The sequence below is a fragment of the Alosa sapidissima genome, chromosome 14, assembly GCF_018492685.1.
Source record: "Alosa sapidissima isolate fAloSap1 chromosome 14, fAloSap1.pri, whole genome shotgun sequence".
Classification (NCBI taxonomy): Eukaryota; Metazoa; Chordata; class Actinopteri; order Clupeiformes; family Clupeidae; genus Alosa; species Alosa sapidissima.
The window spans coordinates 34,840,168-34,859,083 of record NC_055970.1 but is presented as its reverse complement, the minus strand read 5'-3'; the positions used below and the strand labels follow the sequence as shown (position 1 = coordinate 34,859,083).

Genomic DNA, 18,916 nt, shown 5'->3' with positions numbered 1-18,916 from the left:
TACAAAACCACCTAGCTTAGTGTGATCCCATAAACCTCCCCTTTCGATAGACACCAGCGGAACCTCTGGACAACAAGTGTAAGTCTCTTAAAGTTAGTCATTTCCCAAGGGTGCATCAGCAGTACGGGGGTTCTAAGGGTTAAAGGAATTATCCGGAGTAAAATGCACTTTAGATCAATTTATGGATGATTGGGTGTACATACGTTGAGTTGACACCCAAATCATGTCATTCGGATGTGTTTTGAGAAAGTTCGATGTTACCGTTTTTTGTCAAAACTCGTTAGCCTGGAAGTGACGCGGGCATGTCATTTCGCCGCTACAAAACGCTATTTTTATACCTCTTCTACAGTTCCAAACAACATTACACTTACGTGGTAGTGAGTAGAGGGTCCCAAAAGCCAAACCGAAGTATCCCGAGGTCTTTATGTGGTCGGATAGAGAGTCCTGAATGAATTTCATTAAGCCAGTACCTTTCCGGAAATGTTGCCATCTTTGCTGCCATGTTCAGGGGAAAGTCCGTAGGAGTCGATTGCTGAGTGTGGAGTAACATGCTCTGGAAATTCACAATTTCGTCGCCGTTTATTTATTTATTTATTTTTTTTTTAAAAAACATGTCTACGTTGCCTGGTGTCCCTTTAACCCTTACTAGCCCGACCGTTCTAATTTCGTTAAAATTTTAACGATGACCAATCATCTAATATCTCAGCTGTCCAATGACTGATTTTATTTCTGAAATCTTCCCCGTAATGCTGACAACATAAGCTTCAATTTGATATGATTGGTTAAGGGGTTTATGGCGCGAAATGTTTTGGATACTTGAAGATGAGTCGTGAAAAAAACTTTTCACTTCAGTCGTACATTTTAACATGGACCGCCAGATGCCACCTGCACTTCGTTGGAGTTTACCTCGACTGGAAACCACACAGCTGGATAAACTGAGGTAATATATATTTTACATCGTTTCTAGTTATGGTTAATCTTAATTTGTAGTCATAAAATCATGTTATTTGACAGTAATATGCTTTCTCATCAGTGTCAACATTATGGCATAGCGGGGGCTAAGTGCATCGTCATGTAACTTTAGCTAGCTGCATTACTCTGAACTGCTTGCAGTATTCTCGTTTGCTTTTGATATCAGTTATTTTCATTTGACAATTTCATTTAAAAACCTGTTAGTATATAACCTGTAAGTAAGTTTGTTTTCTAGTACCAATTTGCTTGTTAGGTAAGCATTATATTGGCAAGTCAGTATAGCATACCAAAGCTGAATAAATCAATGGGCGCCTCGTTTCTAAGTTGCGTTCTCTTACATGAAATAAGTTGAGCGATATTTTTACTCCTCTCAATATGTAGTTGTAGAAAACAAGATGTGAAATCACAGATTCTGTCAGAAATGTAGTGCTAATTAACGTATTGCCTCTGGGTTGTTACCTCGCTAGGCAGTTTGTAGTGAACTGTTTTACCTTGCTAACTTCTAAATGACAAACATCAGACGTGCTTGTCTCAACATTTTCTAAGATGGCATGACTTGATATTCTACTATTCTCAATATGTAGTTTTATAGAAAACATGATGTGAAATCACATATTATGTCAGAAATGTCATTATTGCATTTAAGCAGTTAGTTACTAGGTGAAATGTAATCTGTTTTATCTTAATGCCAGCCAGGCAATCAGATTTAGGGTAGCTAAACCCATGTGTAATAAAATGACTTTTCATATTTTTGAGTTACTCAAAATGCTTCAATAGTTTAGGCTACCTCTTCTTGTGTATGTATGTGCACACACGCACACATCTGTAGTTTTGTGATTTTATTTTTTTAATTAATAAATGTATTACATTTGTATGATTTTACTGTTGTTTCAGATGGAGGATGACAAGACCTACACAGACCTCCTTGCAGGCCTGAAGAGGTAGCTGACTGCTGATGAGCTTGCGCTCACAATGTTGAAGACCATGTGAGGATGGAGGAAGAAGGTATAGATTTAGGTGGCGTGCGTAGGGTGGTGTAGACTGCCACTAAAACACTGAAATAGACTTGTTATGTTGATTTTTATGTTGTTGTCCCAGGCATATGTGGTTTTACCAACCGGAACGGGTGGGAGGTTGTGCTTAGTAGGCCGTCGTATGCAAACACAGTGCAGGGGCATGGGACGAAGAGACCCCAGAAGAGTTTCACAGTTTTCTGGGATTGATCATTGACATGGGACTTCACTTCCCTCCCTAATATCCATTGCTACTGGGGAACCAAGTCTCTGAAGGGATCAGGGAGCGTTGATCAAATGAGAAATACATATTGTGTACACTTTTTCTCCATTGACATTGCTGTTTCAGTAGTTTCTTATTATTTCAAGTTTGGCAATGCAGAATCTGGTGTTGAACCTAGGTTTGGTAGCTACAGCCAGAAAGACTTTGGCGAAAATCTATCACAACAGCTGGCAGGCATTTCCGTCAAAATTTAAGCCTCGCCTTCAGCTGCTCCAACTACTACTCTGTCGTCTTTTCATCAAGTACATATTCCTGTACAGCAGGAGCCAAAGAAAAATTGTTGGCTTTGTTATAAAAACAATACATAATAACACTAAAGTAGCTTGTATGGCCTGGAGTTTAGCGGTAGGTGACTGCTTTTTTGGTAAACAAAATTGCTGTCAGATTTGGCATTCTACAGAAGGGGATGCGTTTCGTTATGAGTCATAGGTCTTCTGTGTTTAACCTTCAGGTTCCCCACCCCACCTTTCCCTATCTTCCTCTGTGTGTGTGTGTGTGTGTGTGTGTGTGTGTGTGTGTGAGTTTGTGTATATGTGTTTATTCTCAACAGGCTTGTTCTATGTAATCCACTTTCAAATGTTTAGACACATTGATTTTTGAGTGATGTTGAAGTTGATTGTATTCCTAGCTTTTCATAAATAATACATTTTATAGATGTATATAATTTTCATATTACACTAATTATGACCGCCGCGCAGCGAAGCGGCGGTCATATAGGTTTAGTCAGATTTTTTTTTTTTTTTTTTTCCGTCAATGATTCCCGGGACACTGAAAGACCGGGGTACACGAAACTTGGTGGACATGTAACCCCACATGGATAGCATGGAACCATCGTTTTTCGTTTTGATCTGTAGCCCCCCCGCTGAATTGGACCCCCCGAAAGGAGGGTAGGGCAGACACAGTTTTCTGTGAATATCTCGAAAACCGTAGGGCCTAGGAGGTCCACCTTTTTTTTGTATGTTGGTCTTAAGGGGGCATGTCAACCCATCCCATTACCACTTATTTCATGTATAGCGCCACCTAGTTAAAAATTAAAAAGCAAACAATTAGGTGTTTTCATCTCAATATCTCTGGCTGACAAGGTCAAAACTGCACGAAATTAAAAGTGTAGGATCATTATGACACCCTCTGAATGCATGCCAAGTTTTGTGTACTTCCGTTCATGGGGGGCCTTACAATAAAATAATTTATTTGTACATTTAGTGACGTACACCAACAAGGATTCCCGGGACACTGAAAGACCGGGGTACACAAAACTTGGTGGGCATGTACCCCCACATGGATAGCATGGAACCGTCATTTTTCGTTTTCATCTGCAGCCCCCCCGCTGGACTGGACCCCCCGAAAGGAGGGTAGGGCAGACACAGTTCTCTGTGAATCTTTTATGGTATGTTGGTCTCAAGGGCGCACATCAACCTGGCTCATAATCACTCATTTGTGATTTGCCCCCCCCCCCCCCCCCCGGTAAAAAATGAAAATCAGTAGGATTAAAAGAAAGCCAAAATAAATATTCATCATCATCATCATCATGGCTGCATTTTCAGTATTGGCGAGAAGTAGTCGTTTGTCCACTAGATGGCGCATCGTTGCAGTGAGACGTAATTTTGTTGGAAGTTAAAAGTGGGTTGGAAAAAACAATGGACGCTTCATACAAGGACTGTAATTTACCGCAGCGAACATCTAATAAGGATAGGACGATGTTCACATGAAGTGTAATTCCCATTTCTTCTTGAAGCCGAAATAAATCTGAGGATGTTTATCGGACATGCTTGGTTTTTACTGCAGGTACGTTAATCTTGTAATATCAATAAGGACCTAGGTAATGTTACCGTTAGCGTTGGTTGAGTGATGGAGGCATTTGATTTATTGCATTTGTAGAAAACTATAAATGCGGTTATACCAAGCAAATGTATAGCAGCACTGTTTGTATCTTTCGACTGTCATTTATTGCACGTGCTACAAAATCATTCTGTGCAATGGAAGATTTACCAACGTTACACCGGTCTGATACAGTTTTGCCTATACATGCGTGAGACTGAGACGCCTGTTTATTTTGTTTTAAGTGCGTGCAGGGTGTGAGAGGGGAATCGATGTGCTTTGATTACAGCTTGGTAGTTGTAGTCTGTGAAATTAAAAAGCACGTGTGTGTGAAGTATCCAAACAATGACACCTTCATTTCATTATGGCTGCTTTAGCAAAACACCTTAAGCTACTGTGTAGTGGGTCCCATTTAGAAGTGGCTACTTCATTCGCGCTTTCCTTGACTCATGGAGCTGCGTGAATGTTATTACAACTTTTCGCCACGATATGACAGTTTAAGTCCGCTTGATACTGTAAGGTACTGCCATTGGTTTCCAAAGGAGATTTTATTTGTGTCGCCAGCATAGCCTATTGACAATTTATGTTGTAAATAGGCCTACCTTATAATCCTACCTGTAGCTTAGGGAAGCTAACAGCTTTCTATTAGGATCTAGTTTGTTAGTTACCGTTTTGTCATAACTCCCTGATGCATTTTTGCATTTAGAATAGCCAGAGCGTGTATATCTCAATCGGAAAATTAAACAATATCGGGTGCCTATGGACTAGGCTGGGTTCACCCAGCCTGATCTGCCCGCTATTTATTTTTTGATTTCTTAAAAGATTGAGCTTGGTCTGGTGAAAGCCAGACTAGCCATGGACCTCAGTTAAACAATGCAAGGGAACATGAATCAGCCTATATTTGCACTAACAATAACGGACAAAAGCTCTTCAACTTTGGCCCGTTAAAATGTGTATGAACAGTCTAGCGACGCATTTCATCAAGGCCCATTTGGACATGTCAGTTATTTGCACCACTGGTTAGATGTAAAACAGCATTTCGTTTCAGACTAGGCTACTGTTACTTAATTTGTGCATTAACAATAACGTTTCAGACTACTGTTACTTAATTTGTGCATTGACAATAAAGTATTACATGAACTAAAGATGACTAAAATCTTATGTAAGAAGAAGAAACATTCACAAAAAATCCATCCATCCAAAAATGACCTTTGTTTTTGATAGCTGTTGAAAACGGCATGGAACTGACAGAGATGTTTTTGTTTAAAAATACATAATAAATAAATAAATAAATAAATAACATTATGCTGATACCTTTTGCTTTTCCCAAATACAATGTAGCCTACAGGTGTAAGTGACCTTTCATCAATCCAGTTGCAATGGATGAACTGTGATGAACTGCCCTACTTGTGATTGTTTAGAGATTTTAAAGGTTTTATAACAATTCTACATCTTCTTTGGCTATTCTACAATCTATTCACCTTTTCAGCACCAGTAGGGTACTTTCTGTGCAGCCGCACACACACACTCAGGCATGCCAAACAAGCATACACAAAAGTTTCAAGAGTGGGGGATGGAGTAAAATATGGAGACAAATTGAAGTGTGATTTATTTTCGCGGAACGGATGTACAGGACTGAGCGGCGGTCATATTTTGTACCGCTATGCGGTACATCTAGTTTATATAAGGAAGTTGTATCTGTTGAATCAAATGTATTCTATGTCTCTATTCAGAATTGATCTTCAATAAATATACAGTATACTTACTTCCTGTATTACTGGTAAGGTACATGTTTTTCTTTTATATATCATTATTGTTGACTGTAGCATTTGCTTATATACAAATAAATGGTTTATTCTTATGGACCAAATAAATCTAAACCACTGTGTCTGACTTCATTATTAGTTTTTATGCATACTTTTATGTTTTTGGTGAGAAAGAGAATGTGAATTCTGTCAACATTCTAAATCCCGTTTCCTGCATTTTTTTACACTTATCACTTAATTTATCATAACTTTTGAAAGGTTAATGATATTCCAATTCAGTCTTTTTGTTAAATAGCCCACAACTTGCTAAACATGTCATACACTCTATATTTTTCTCTATCTCGTATAGAAATATGATGAAAATTAATTTTTATGCGAATGAAATTCAATTTTAACGAATTTCGGTATACATTTGGAGAGGATTTTCAAAGACTGTTCATTACTATATCAACATTACCATATGTATTTTACATCATTTGATAGAACTGACCCTTCTGATTACAATGGTATGTATATCCCATTGATGGTATGTATTATACCCAAGAAATAAGGTTTTTTGTGTAAGGAGGTCATCCAGCACCAAAAATGGAATGTTTGGCACGGGCACGAAATCGCATTTGAGATACAAAATGTTTGTAGAGGCGGAGCTCCACCTCTAAGATATATGACAGAATCCTACACGTGAGAACTTCAAGACAATTGATTGGTCAGTGGGCGGTAGATTACACGATTTGAGCTATAATTTAGCACATAACCTCCTCCCGATCAGATTTAGTTGCAATAAAATACTATGGTGATATAGCGAAGCTTAAACAGATCCACTTTCGTGTCACAGCATACCCTGGCTTTTTTGCGCAACATACCTCTCTAACCCACTAATCGAGATTCGTAGTATACCCCACTGGTGAGTAACTTAAACAATATCTTCAGGTAAGTAACTCAAAAGTCCATTAACATCCAAAACCAAGAACAAAGGAGAGTCCTTACAGACCATGTGCTGCGGGCAACAAAGACAGCTTTCCACAGGAGCAAGAGTTCACAGGAGCAGGGTGGCATAGGCAAGGCAACAAGAAAACAGTATTGTCACTGTTCATCAGGTAGAATCCATCATGACCGAGCACAGAAGCACTGACACAAGGGACTTAAAAAAGCAGTACACAATAATTGTCCACAGGAGATTGTACTAATTACCTGCCACGGGGTATCACAGTGTGTTTAGCATGGGCTTGGCCTGCTCTGGTTGACTGGAGTTCCCCAGGCTGATTCCCTGGGGCTTGGCGGCTTTGGCGGCATCTCCTGGCAGGCCAAGACATAGCAGGTTGGCATGACAGTGCCCCCCTCCTTACGACTGTCCCCAGACGGTCCCGCAACTTCTTGACGATCTCTCTGGATGTCACGGATGAGGGTCTTGTCCACAATGAGGTTCCTCTGGCCCGTAGCCCTGCCAATCAACCAGGTACTGCATTCTCCGGCCTACTCTGCGAGAGTCCAGGAGGCGTCTGACTGTAAAAACGATCAACAATCAGACACTGGGCCTTCAGACACTGGGAGTCCAGAAATTAAGTCCATAAAAAAGTGATGCCAGGGTTACGGACCCGGCCCGACTATATGTCACATCCGGCCTGCGGGTGATAAGGGGAGAAAATATATTTTTTTTATTTGTATTTAATTTTCAGTGGAATCCGTCAGTTAGTCTGTTGCTGCTGCTCGCCTCAGCTGCAGCAGCGTGCTGGCGGTAGACTAGTCGCTATCGAAATGTTATCAAACTCGTTACAAAGTATTATGATAGTGTTCGTGCTTTTCAAAGTAAACCGGCATTATGGAAGACACAGCTCTCCAAGCACAATGCAGCCCACTTCCCCTGTCTAAAATCTCAGCCTGTTAATCGAGTATGGACAAACAAGTAGGCTACACAAACTTGCTTTCCGGACTCAGGCATGAGTTTGACAATCGATTCACGTTTTTTGCTGAACTGGAAAAGGACTTTTTTGCTCTCCATTCACGATTGACGCTTCCGAGGTCCCAGAGGCGATCCAAATGGAACTGATAAAATTGCAGTGTTGTGCACCGTCGAAGGATTAGCCTACTATGTATCTGTTGCAATCGAATCATTTGATCAATCCTTGCCACCACAGTACCCAATGCTCACGGCCTTTGCAGGTAAAATACTTGTGTAGATGTATGTTTGGGACAACATATTTATGTGAGCAGGCCTTTTCCGTGATGAATATGAATAAATCAAAAGTGCAAAATCGCCTGACGCACGGACATCTGAATGATGTTATGTAGGCTAAATAGCCACTGCCCAGAAACTGTCCCCCGATATGGACAAGCTGGTGCCTTAAAAGGTGTCTTTTTGTTTTACTAATTCCTACTGGATCACATGGCCTATTGTTGGACTACTTTATTCTGCCGCTTACTTTCTGTGACTCATTTAGGCCTACTTGGTCAGGCCTTCTTTTAATTGACCTAATTATGCATTGAGGTGTTTTCATGTGCAAGCCTTCAATAAATATATTAAAAGTAACACTTGTGTTATTTATAGGAAATGTGTTTTGTTGGCACCTAGTCTATTTTGTTTTTAGAGGGTAACTTTTGGGTGGCACACACAGTACAGGCTTTAACATAGGCGGCCACCTGCGAAGGAATTCCAAGGTTCGCTGCTCACCAGGATGTCCTACCCAGTGCTCATCATGCTCCATTTGAGAACATCAGGGCGCACTGTTGTGGGAACGAACAGGCACCCAGATGGACCTCCTCCTGGGTCTGGTTCCAACTGCTGAGCCTGGCAGATGGAGTCTTCCAGGGAAAGGCGCACTGGTCCAATCACGCGGCATGGGGAAATTATGTTCTCAGGAGGAGAATCCTGCTCAGAGGAGTCGTGCTGACGTGAAAGAGCATCCGCTTTGGTGTTCTTCGACCCTGGCCTGTAGGTGAGTATTAAATCAAAACGATTGAAAAACAAGACCCACCACGCCTAGTGGGGGTTAAGTCCCTTAGCCTCCTTCAAATACTGCAAGTTCTTATGGTCAGTAAGCACTTGGAATGGGTGATTGGCTCCTTCAAGCCAGTGTCTCCATTCCTCCAATGCAAGCTTAATCGCCAACAACTCTTTGTCCCCTGCATCATGCCTTTGTTCAGTAGGCGTCAGTTTCTTTGAATAGTAGGCGCATGGATGAACCTTGCGATAATGAGGTGACCTTTGGGATAGGATTGCTCCAACACCGGTGTTGGAGGCGTCTTCCTCCACCATGAAGGGAAGAGCTGGATCAGGGTGCCATAGGATGGGAGCAGTGGTGAAGTGCCTCTTCAGAGACTCAGAAGCTGCCTGGGCTTTTGTGGACCATTGTATCTTGGAGGATCGACCACGGTTGAGGACAGTAGTGGAATCTGCAATGGAACTGAAATTGCGAATGAAGCGCTGATAATTATGAGCAAAACCAAGGAAACGCAGTACTTGCTTTTAGAGATGTCGGTTCCTGCCAGTCAACAACAGCTTGAACCTTCCCAGGATCCATGGATAATCCCTCTAGTGAGATCTGGAATCCCAGAAAGGATGCCTCGGACACATGAAACTGACACTTAACACTTAACCAAGAGTTGGTTTTCCAGAAAAAGCTCAAGGACTCGTCGAACCTGTTGCACATGCAATTGAAGGTCCTTAGAAAAAATCAAAATATCATCCAGAAACACAAAGACACTTCATTTCCCGTAACACATCATTCACCAGTGCCTGAAAAAAGGAAGGGCAATTAGAAAAGCCAAATGGCATGATTTTGTATTCGTAGTGGCCACTGGGAGGGCTGAAGGCCGTCTTCCACTCATTTCCAGCTCTAAGCAGGTCAAAGGCTGTGGACATCAAGGGAAGAGGGTATTTGTTCTTTACAGTTATCTTGTTCAAACCTTGGTAATCAATGCAGGGTTGAAGAGTCCTGTCTTTCTTGGACACGAAGAAAAAGGCTGCTGATGCTGGGGAAGTGGATGCTGGATCAGACCATTTTCAAGGGCCAACTAGATGTACTCATAGCTCTGGTCTCAGGCACAGATAGTGGGTATAGTCTTCAAGGAGGCATAGTTCATGGAAGGAGATCATCAGCCATGTCATAGGGCCTATGTGGAGGAAGAGTACAAGCCTTAGATTTAGAAAAAACTTCTTTCAGATCATGGTACTGCTGCGGTAACAGTGTGAGATCTACCTCTAGAACCTCTGTGACAGGCTTTGGTGGTCTCTGAATGGTGGCTCTGTGCACTTGGTGATCTCTAGGCAATTTGACACTGCAGGTCTTGGCGCAGTCTGGGCCCCAAGCCACCAAAGTCCCCTTCTTCCAGTTGAACTGGGGAGAATGTGCTTTGAGCCAAGGGTACTTAGGAGACTCAATAAGGAAAAATTTACACAACTCAACATGCTTTGTTCCAACATGCATTCGTAGAGGCTTAGTGACAAACTCAATCTTACCCGACCCTAAGGGTCGACCAAGAAGGGATCCACTCATAGGGTACGTTGAGTTGCTTGGCCAGGGTGATGTCCATAAGGTTCTCCTCTGCCCCAGAGTCTGCCAATGCCAGGAGTTGCTGATTACCATTGGAACTCCCCTCCCACTCCAATGTGACTGAAATCTGTAGTTGTGATGGGTGAGAAGATCTTGCTGCCCTGCTCACTGCCACAGGCCGATCTCCTTGCCTCAGTTGAAGAAGGCGCTTGGTCGACTCACGTTGGCAGGTGGGATGCCCAAAAATGGCTTGGAGCTGATGGCTTGGAGCTGAGTCATGAAGTCTGAGGCGTCATGGTAGATGTTTAAGTCCTTCTCCCAGACTGCCGTGGCCCACTCCATAGCTTTTCCAGACAACAGTGTGGTGATGTAAGCCACCTTCGATTCCTCCGTGGGAAAGTGATTAGGTCGTAACTGGAAAGACAAAGCACATTGGGTTAAAAATCCACAACATGCCTCTGGTTTTCCCCTGAATGGCTGGGGCAATGGAATGTGAACATCAGAACAAGGGCTTGGAGCTGTAGGAGCTGTAGGAGCTGGCGGCGATGGAGTTACTGGAGCAGGTAAGGGGGTGTTGGTGTTGATCCCGGCCATCGCTTGAAAGAGGGTCTGAACGGAGGTGTTCAGCTGGTCCATAACTTGTGCCATCTTGTGGATGCACCTCTCCTGTTCATTGTAAGCAGCTCCCGTTCTGCTTACAATCGTTAGTACATCTTCCGTCTCCGCTCGGTCATGCTGTTATAACACTGTTTGAGCATAATTTAGTATAAGTATAAGTATATATACTCTTTTGGTACCATGAGGGAAATTTGGTCTCTGCATTTATCACTTTTTTTCACTTTTTCCCAAAAAGTGACCCTTAGAGAGTATCTGTGCCAAATGTCCTACTTATATACCAATTTGAACAATTCTCTTGAAATATGCCATTAATCTGTTGCACTAAAACACAGGGAACACATACAGCTGTAGCAAAACGAGCTGAGACCACCTCCTCCAAGCGGTCTCGGTCCAATTGTTTTTTTTTTTTTTGAAACAGAGTGTGATTGCTGCTTTCACATATACCCAATTGAACTGATCTTTGGGGAAAACGCTCCATGTTCTGATTCAAAGAGCCAGGTGTGAAAGCGCCCTAAAATAGAGCTTTCACCAGGACAAACACATTTGTGATATTGACATTTGTGTGTGTGTGTGTGTGTATGTATTTGAGTGTGTGTGTGTGTGTGTGTGTGTGGGGGGGGGGGGGGGGCTGGGTGGGTACGTGCATGATTCCACACAAATGTATGTGTGAGTGAAAGAAAAAAAACTGGAGTCAGAGGTTATATCTCAGAAACACTTTCATGTATCAAAGGCAAACTTGGTGTGTGGACTAATACATTCTTTTTGGTTTACCTTTCAATCCATTTTCAGAAGGAGAAGTTTCAAGAAGTAAGAGCTGCTCTGCAGTTAGCTGAGATTCAGTGGCTGACAAAAGGTCCAGCTAACAAGAGGTAAGCCATAACGTCTCTATATGTGCCTTAAAACATAGTAATGCAAAAACGTGCAAAGAATTGCATTAATTGATTTGTGATTCAGTTTAAAACTTACTTGCCAAAATATATTAATACAAATATTTCCATGCAGAACTGGTGTATATCTGCTATATATTATTAGCTTTACTGCTTCCTTGAGTATCCCAACTTTCCCGACACAAGGCAACGTAAACACTGATGTTAGTTGATTTAATGTATTAGCTAGTTAGAACGTACGGTATTTGTAGCAGCTGTAGCCTAATGTTGTGAGTCGATATGACGTTAAGTTGTGGAAATTTTAAGTAGTTACTTAAAACTAATTTAGTAATTTACGAATTACTTATAACTAATTTATGTAAAATTGCAAGTGAGCAATACACCAAAAAACTCATCACACACACTCATCTCGTCTTTCTCCCGGTGTTAGGTTAGGCTACTTCACCAGACATAATTATTATAGCCCAAAATAACTTCATTACTTCAAGTGTCAAAACTGCATTTTTTTTTAGTATCAGAACAGTTTTGCAATGTTCAAGGAAATAATTGCAGTTCTTATGCAGGAAATACACTATTTTGAACACTGAAAACTGGACACTGGAAACTGTATTGTACTGCATAGTAGCCTACTGTACTTTACTGCAGAAACAGTATTTTGGAAAATATAAAGTACTGCTCTGTTTTGTAGTATAACACTGTAAAAACTGCAGTTATTTTTTGTAAGGGAGGTTATTTGGTAGTATTGGTAAATGCTGCAGATGCACAAATCTAAATATAACAGATATATAAATTTACTTTGAAGTGACTAGGGCTAGTTTATAGTTGACATTTGTTGTGCATATTAATAAATTGCACTTAATAACTTTAATAATATTTTTTTTATCCGATTACTCGATTAAATAATCGCTAGAATACTCTATTCCAAAAAGAATCAATAGCTGCAGCCCTAATGCCCATTTATTCATCTACCACTCTAAAAAAAGTAAAATATTCTTCAATGCTATGCGTTAATAAGTATAGTATAGTAAGTCATGGAAATTCTTTTTCTTTTTTTCAGGAAAAGTCATGGAATTTTACATTTGACTTAGAGTAAGAACCCTGTAAAAAATATCTGTCTTGCTTACATGCTCAACTGGAAGTGCCCACGCCCACAGTTCTGCACTGGAATTAACAATACTCATATGTGAATGAATTTTAAATGACGTCCTTTTTCCTGAGGAGATTGCTGAAGCCATCTTTTGAGAAGAGATCCTGCCTTTGAAATGCAGCTCAATATGCAGGGGGCAAAAAATATATATTAAAGCATGCCGATAAAGGGGTTGATTTGTTTGGATGCATAATTCTGGTGGGAAATGTGTGTACAGGGCAAATTATTATGTCATATGTTCGGTTTCCGAAAGATCCTTTTGATACACTCTGCATGCACCAGTTTAATATTATAAATATGTGCTGAAATAATCAAACAGAATAGTTTGAGCCCTGATTTTTAAATGAGCTTGTGGTTGAAATGAATATATCTCCTCAGGCACTATGAATATGCTGAATTGTGCTCGCTGCCTCAGTGTGTACAAGAGTGTTGGAAGCTGTTCTCTTCTGAGGATTTCTACCTGCTGCTGTCTAACCTCAGTGGATTAAAACTACATCCACTGGCCAAAGACAATGACAGTAGTGATGATTCAGAAGATGATGAGGAAGGAACTGCGAGAAGACAAGATTGTGAGGACAAGAAAGGACTAAAGAGGAGTACAGGTTTGTGTGTTTAGGTTGAGTAAACTGACTGAAATCATTGATGCTATGCAATTCAGAATACATAATGCAAAAGCTACGTTTTATAATGAACTTCTGCTTACGTTACTATTATTGGATAAAGCCAGGTTCAGAAGTCTTGTTATCCACATGTTAGAGTCAGATATACACATTGAATTTGCACTCTACTTCCAATATGCTTATAATTCCAATCTACCCATGTATATTAAGCACATCAGAGGGAATATTTACATGTATTCAAAAGTATGACATACTGATGCACAATATAATAAGAAATGGTAGGATTTTTAATGACTTTGTCAATTACTTTTGATAACTGTATGCTTGGCAAATTTCTTGATTTTTGTTGGTGCAGAACTCTTTAACATTAGCATGCTCTGGCATTCAAGATCTCAATTTACAACTCAAATCACACAATTTCCTAGGTGGAAAGACTATTAGTCGAAATTGTTCATACCACCTAGACATGTGAAGGGGCCATGAGTACATGTTTTCATACAATTTGCTTTTATATTGTGTTTATCATCAGTGTTGGGGTTGTTACTCAAAAAAGTAATTCATTACAAGCAGGGCTCGAAATTAGCCCCCGCCAAGCGCCAATGGCGAGTATATTTTTTAATTGGGGTTGAATTATGGCAGGCAATAGCCCGGTTTTTCCCAGGCCAGGCAGGCATTGAAAGAATAGGCTACTTCATTCTCTCACATTAAACTGGTTTACCATATCAACTCTGCTTAGCATCGGTGTTCTGTTCGCCCAATGTTGACATGGACAGGATTTATTTTCCTATAATAACACTACATTTTATTAGGCTATAGGCTACTTGCCAAAACAAGAAGAAACTTTGCGAGTCTTAGGGCTCTATCTCAGCGATCTAAAACGCATGGTCACTGGCGAATAGTTTAGGGGTTTGTCCAGTCCACATTTGGGGGTGGTTTTGTTATCAAACATTATCAAACGTCGGACGCCTGGCACAACAAGGCGATTCTTATGTTTCTTAATCTGTCATGGGTGTGTTTTGGGTGTAACATCCTTTAAACCAATGAAAATGGCATCGGTCATTCCCTTTAACTCATTGAATGCCAAGCTGTTTTCGGAAGCTTTGTCCTAGAGTGCCAGCAATCTAGACCATTGTTGATGATTTTTGTACAGCCACAGCATATTCTGTGTTATAGCTATGAACACATACAATGGCTCGTTTAAAAGGTGAGACTTTAAGCTCTCGGTGGGTGCAAACCGTGTATTTCTACACGCCTCTGTTCCTGAAAAATCCCAAGCTAAACAGTGGCTAGTTTTCATCAAAATCGCTGTTTTTTGTCTAGAAATGGAGATATAACGTCTTTCATGAAATATTAAGTGTTGCCTGTAAACTTTCCGGGAAGTGATCAGCAAGACCTGACGAGACTGCCACCTAGTGATAGACCCACGAAAATGGCCTGGTTTTGAGATGACGTGCATGCGTCACTGATTCGACCCAAAGCGGCAACCGAGTTATGATAAAATGTCCAGATAAAATGTCCAGATGTCTGTGCGTTTTCATGAGTTTTTGATAGTCATATATTTCATTTCCATTCATCACAGTTCCCAAAATCACAGTTCCCAAAATCACATATAAGGTGTGTAAGAGTGTCTAGTTTCGTAATTTAAAAAAAAGAGCTAAAAACGTAATATTACGTTTTTGGCACTCAATGCATGGGAAGGAAAAACGTAATATTACGTTTTTGGCACTCAATGAGTTAATAGCAAGCAGTGCAACTTCAAACGGCGCATTGGTATTTTGATAGTCAGCGGTGTTTTGAAGGAATCTGCTTGAACACAAGACCGAATGAAACAGGTATTCCACTAAACCAGGGGTTTTCAACTGGTGGTCCATTGCAGGTGGTCCGTGACATGCATTCCAGCATGCGTAATTTCACAATTAATAACTTTTTTCCATCATTAATTTTTCCAAAGCATTTCCAGAATTGTTGCGCATTGGTGTGAATACTGAACTTATTGAAAATATCTAAAATACTATAGAGGAGATGAGATTCAAACTGACACAGGATATGTTAGCTTTTGTAGGCCTACGTAACAGTCTATCCTGTGCTTTGCTAATGCTGTGTTTTGCATCCCCAACGTCACACACGCACGTTCATAAGGTAGGCTACAGGCTGCGCGATATAGACCAGCTCGGACGGAGTTCACGTTATGTTTCGTTGAAAAGAAGCTTAATAGTTTCGTGAAATTTGGAGAGGAGTGGAGCTGTTAACTAACGTTTCTAACTAAGGTGAAGTTAGCTAGTCAGTACCAGCATGGAACGCTATTTTAGTAGCCTAAGGAAAGTAACAGATGTCAAGACAGATGGACAGGATTCTTCTGCATGCTCTTCAGACAAAGCTGACGATTAAATGTTAAATATGGATTTAAAGTAACGATTGACAAAACTGGAGAGGAGGTATCACTGTTTCGTATGTTCAACGTTGAGGCCATGAAACCGCCGAAACTCGCGTCATATGGAGACACACATTACAGTTTCTTGAGTAGCCTATACAGATTTTGCGTGATGTCACAGACAGCCGCTCATGAGAAAATAAGAAAGAGTGCTGTGAGGTGTGTTTTACCCTTTCCAACTATACCTCTGTGAGAGCGGTTTTTCCACACTGGCATATCTAAATTTAAGGGCAAGGCTGGAACATAGACTGTATAAAATACCCCCCCACACACACACACAACAGTGGTCCGTGGATTACTTGTTAGTCAGGATGGTGGTCCCTGTTCCGGTTGAGTGGCGCATGTAGATGCAGCGACTCCTTGCTTCTCCTGAACGTGCAGTGTTTTTTTGTTGTTAAAATGTGTTTTTCGGAATGTTTATCGCATGAAACTACGTCGGAACGCATGTACAGCCGACAGCAACTGTTGCAGATACGGGAGGAAAACAACAGTATCGATGTTTTGGACATAAAAACAGAGACGCTGGCTGAACTGGGAATACTTCGCCTGCCTACCACAACAACGGACCCGTCTGCTTCACCTGGCCGGCGTCACCGCAAGCGGTGTGCCAGGACAAGGAAGAGAGGCAAGCGAGCTGGAGTCGGAACAAGGCTAGCAGCCAACCCAACTCGCCCAGCAATACCATCCATATTCCTGGCAAACGTAAGATCACTGGACAATAAGATGGACGACATTCGGTTGCTAAGATCAGCAAACAAGACAGTGAGTAACTGCTGCGTGACTGTTATCACTGAATCATGGCTCAACGATAACATCCCCGACTCTGCTATACACCTGGAGCAGCTAACGTGCTATCGAGCAGACCGAGCCCTAGCAGACAAAAGACGTGGTGGAGGAGTTTGTGTTTACACACATGATGCTTGGTGCCGAGACGCTACGGTAGTACACAGACACTGCTCTCCACTGGCGGAGTTTATGATTATTAAGTGCCGACCCTTCTACCTCCCCAGGGAATTCACCGCGATTCTGCTGGTCGCGGTGTACATCCCCCCCAGCAACAAAAACAGTGACAGGAGCATGGCACTGAATGAGCTGTATCGGGCCGTCAGTGAACAACAAAGTGAACACCCGGATGCCTTCACAATCATCGCTGGAGACTTCAATCACGCCAATCTCAAAACTGTACTACCAAAATTTCACCAACATGTAAACTTCCCAACAAGAGGACAAAACACCCTGGACCTTGTTTACACCCCACAGAAAGAAGCCTACAAAGCCAAACCCCTCCCCCATATCGGGCAATCAGACCACATTAGCATCCTACTAATGCCCCGATACAGACAAAGAGCAAAAGTCACCAAACCGGTTCTGAAGGAGGTGAGAATGTGGCCGGAGGGGGCCGTCTCACAACTTCAGGACTGCTTTGAAACAACAGACTGGGATATCTTCAAAACAGCTGCCACCCACAACAACCACATTGACATTGAGGAATACACAGACACTGTGACCTCCTACATCACCAAATGCATCGATGATGTTACAGAAATAAAACACATCACCACTCGGGCCAACCAGAAGCCATGGCTGACAGGAGACGTCCACAGACTGCTGAGGGCCAGAGACAAAGCCTTCAGAGCTGGAGATGTAGCTGGCCTAAGAACAGCGAGGGCTAACCTGTCCCAGGGCATCAGGAAGGCAAAAAAGGATTACACAGACAAAATAACAACACACTTCAAAGACAGCAGAGATGCACAGAGCCTATGGCAGGGCATACAGGCCATCACTGACTACAAGCCTGCGCCACGGAGCTGTGAGAACAACACCTCTCTGCTAAATGACCTGAACAGTTTTTTCGCCCGTTTTGAAGCACAAAATGACTCACCCACAGAAAACCCCACCTCCCCCCCACGACCAACCCCTGTACCTGTCCTCTGCCAGCGTGAAGAGGACACTAGCCACCATTAACCCACGCAAAGCAGCAGGCCCAGACAACATACCAGGACGAGTGTTGAAGGACTGTGCAGAAGAGCTGAAGGATGTTTTTACAGACATTTTCAACACCTCTCTGGAGCAAGCAGTCATCCCATCACTTTTCAAAACTGCCACCATCATACCCGTGCCAAAGAAATCATCACCATCATGCTTCAATGACTACCGTGCTGTAGCACTCACGCCCATAATCATGAAGTGCTTCGAACGGCTAGTCATGTCACACATCAAAGCCACCCTACCCCCCACCCTGGACCCCTTCCAGTTTGCATACCGAGCCAAACGATCCACGGAGGATGCAATCTGCTCTGCCCTCCATCCAGCCCTCACCCACTTAGACAATAAAGACTCATATGTGAGAATGCTGTTCATAGACTTCAGTTCAGCATTCAATACCATAATACCACAACAACTCATCAGCAAACTGGACAAGCTAGGATTCAGTACCTCCCTCTGCAACTGGCTGCTGGATTTCCTGTTGCAGAGACCACAAGCAGTACGTGTCGGGGACAACACCTCAAGCACTCTGACCCTGAGCACGGGGGCCCCTCAAGGGTGTGTGCTCAGCCCCCTGCTCTTCACACTGCTAACACATGACTGTACAACCACTCACAGCTCCAACCATCTGGTGAAGTTTGCAGACGACACAACACTGGTGGGCCTCATCACTAAGGGCGATGAGGCTCACTACAGAGAAGAAGTAGACCTGCTGGCCAAATGGTGCAAAGACAACAACCTCCTGCTAAATGTCAGCAAGACCAAGGAGATTGTTGTCAACTTTCAGAGAGGCCACAAACAACTGCCACCACTGTCCATCGACGGAGATGCTGTGGAGAGAGTGAGCAGCACAAAATTTCTGGGGGTGCACATCAGCGACGACCT

General features: G+C 42.2%; 1 protein-coding gene across 2 annotated transcripts in view; it reads left to right on the top strand.

Moving 5' to 3' along the window:
• The window catches only part of ogfod1 (2-oxoglutarate and iron-dependent oxygenase domain containing 1), a 90,433-nt gene that overhangs the window by 55,068 nt on the left and 16,449 nt on the right, over positions 1–18,916 (top strand). For both annotated transcript variants that reach the window (XM_042061057.1, XM_042061058.1), the window contains exons 9-10: positions 11,750–11,829; positions 13,373–13,596. In XM_042061057.1, the coding sequence (XP_041916991.1) occupies positions 11,750–11,829; positions 13,373–13,596 (304 nt within the window). The remainder of the gene's footprint in view (positions 1–11,749; positions 11,830–13,372; positions 13,597–18,916) is intronic.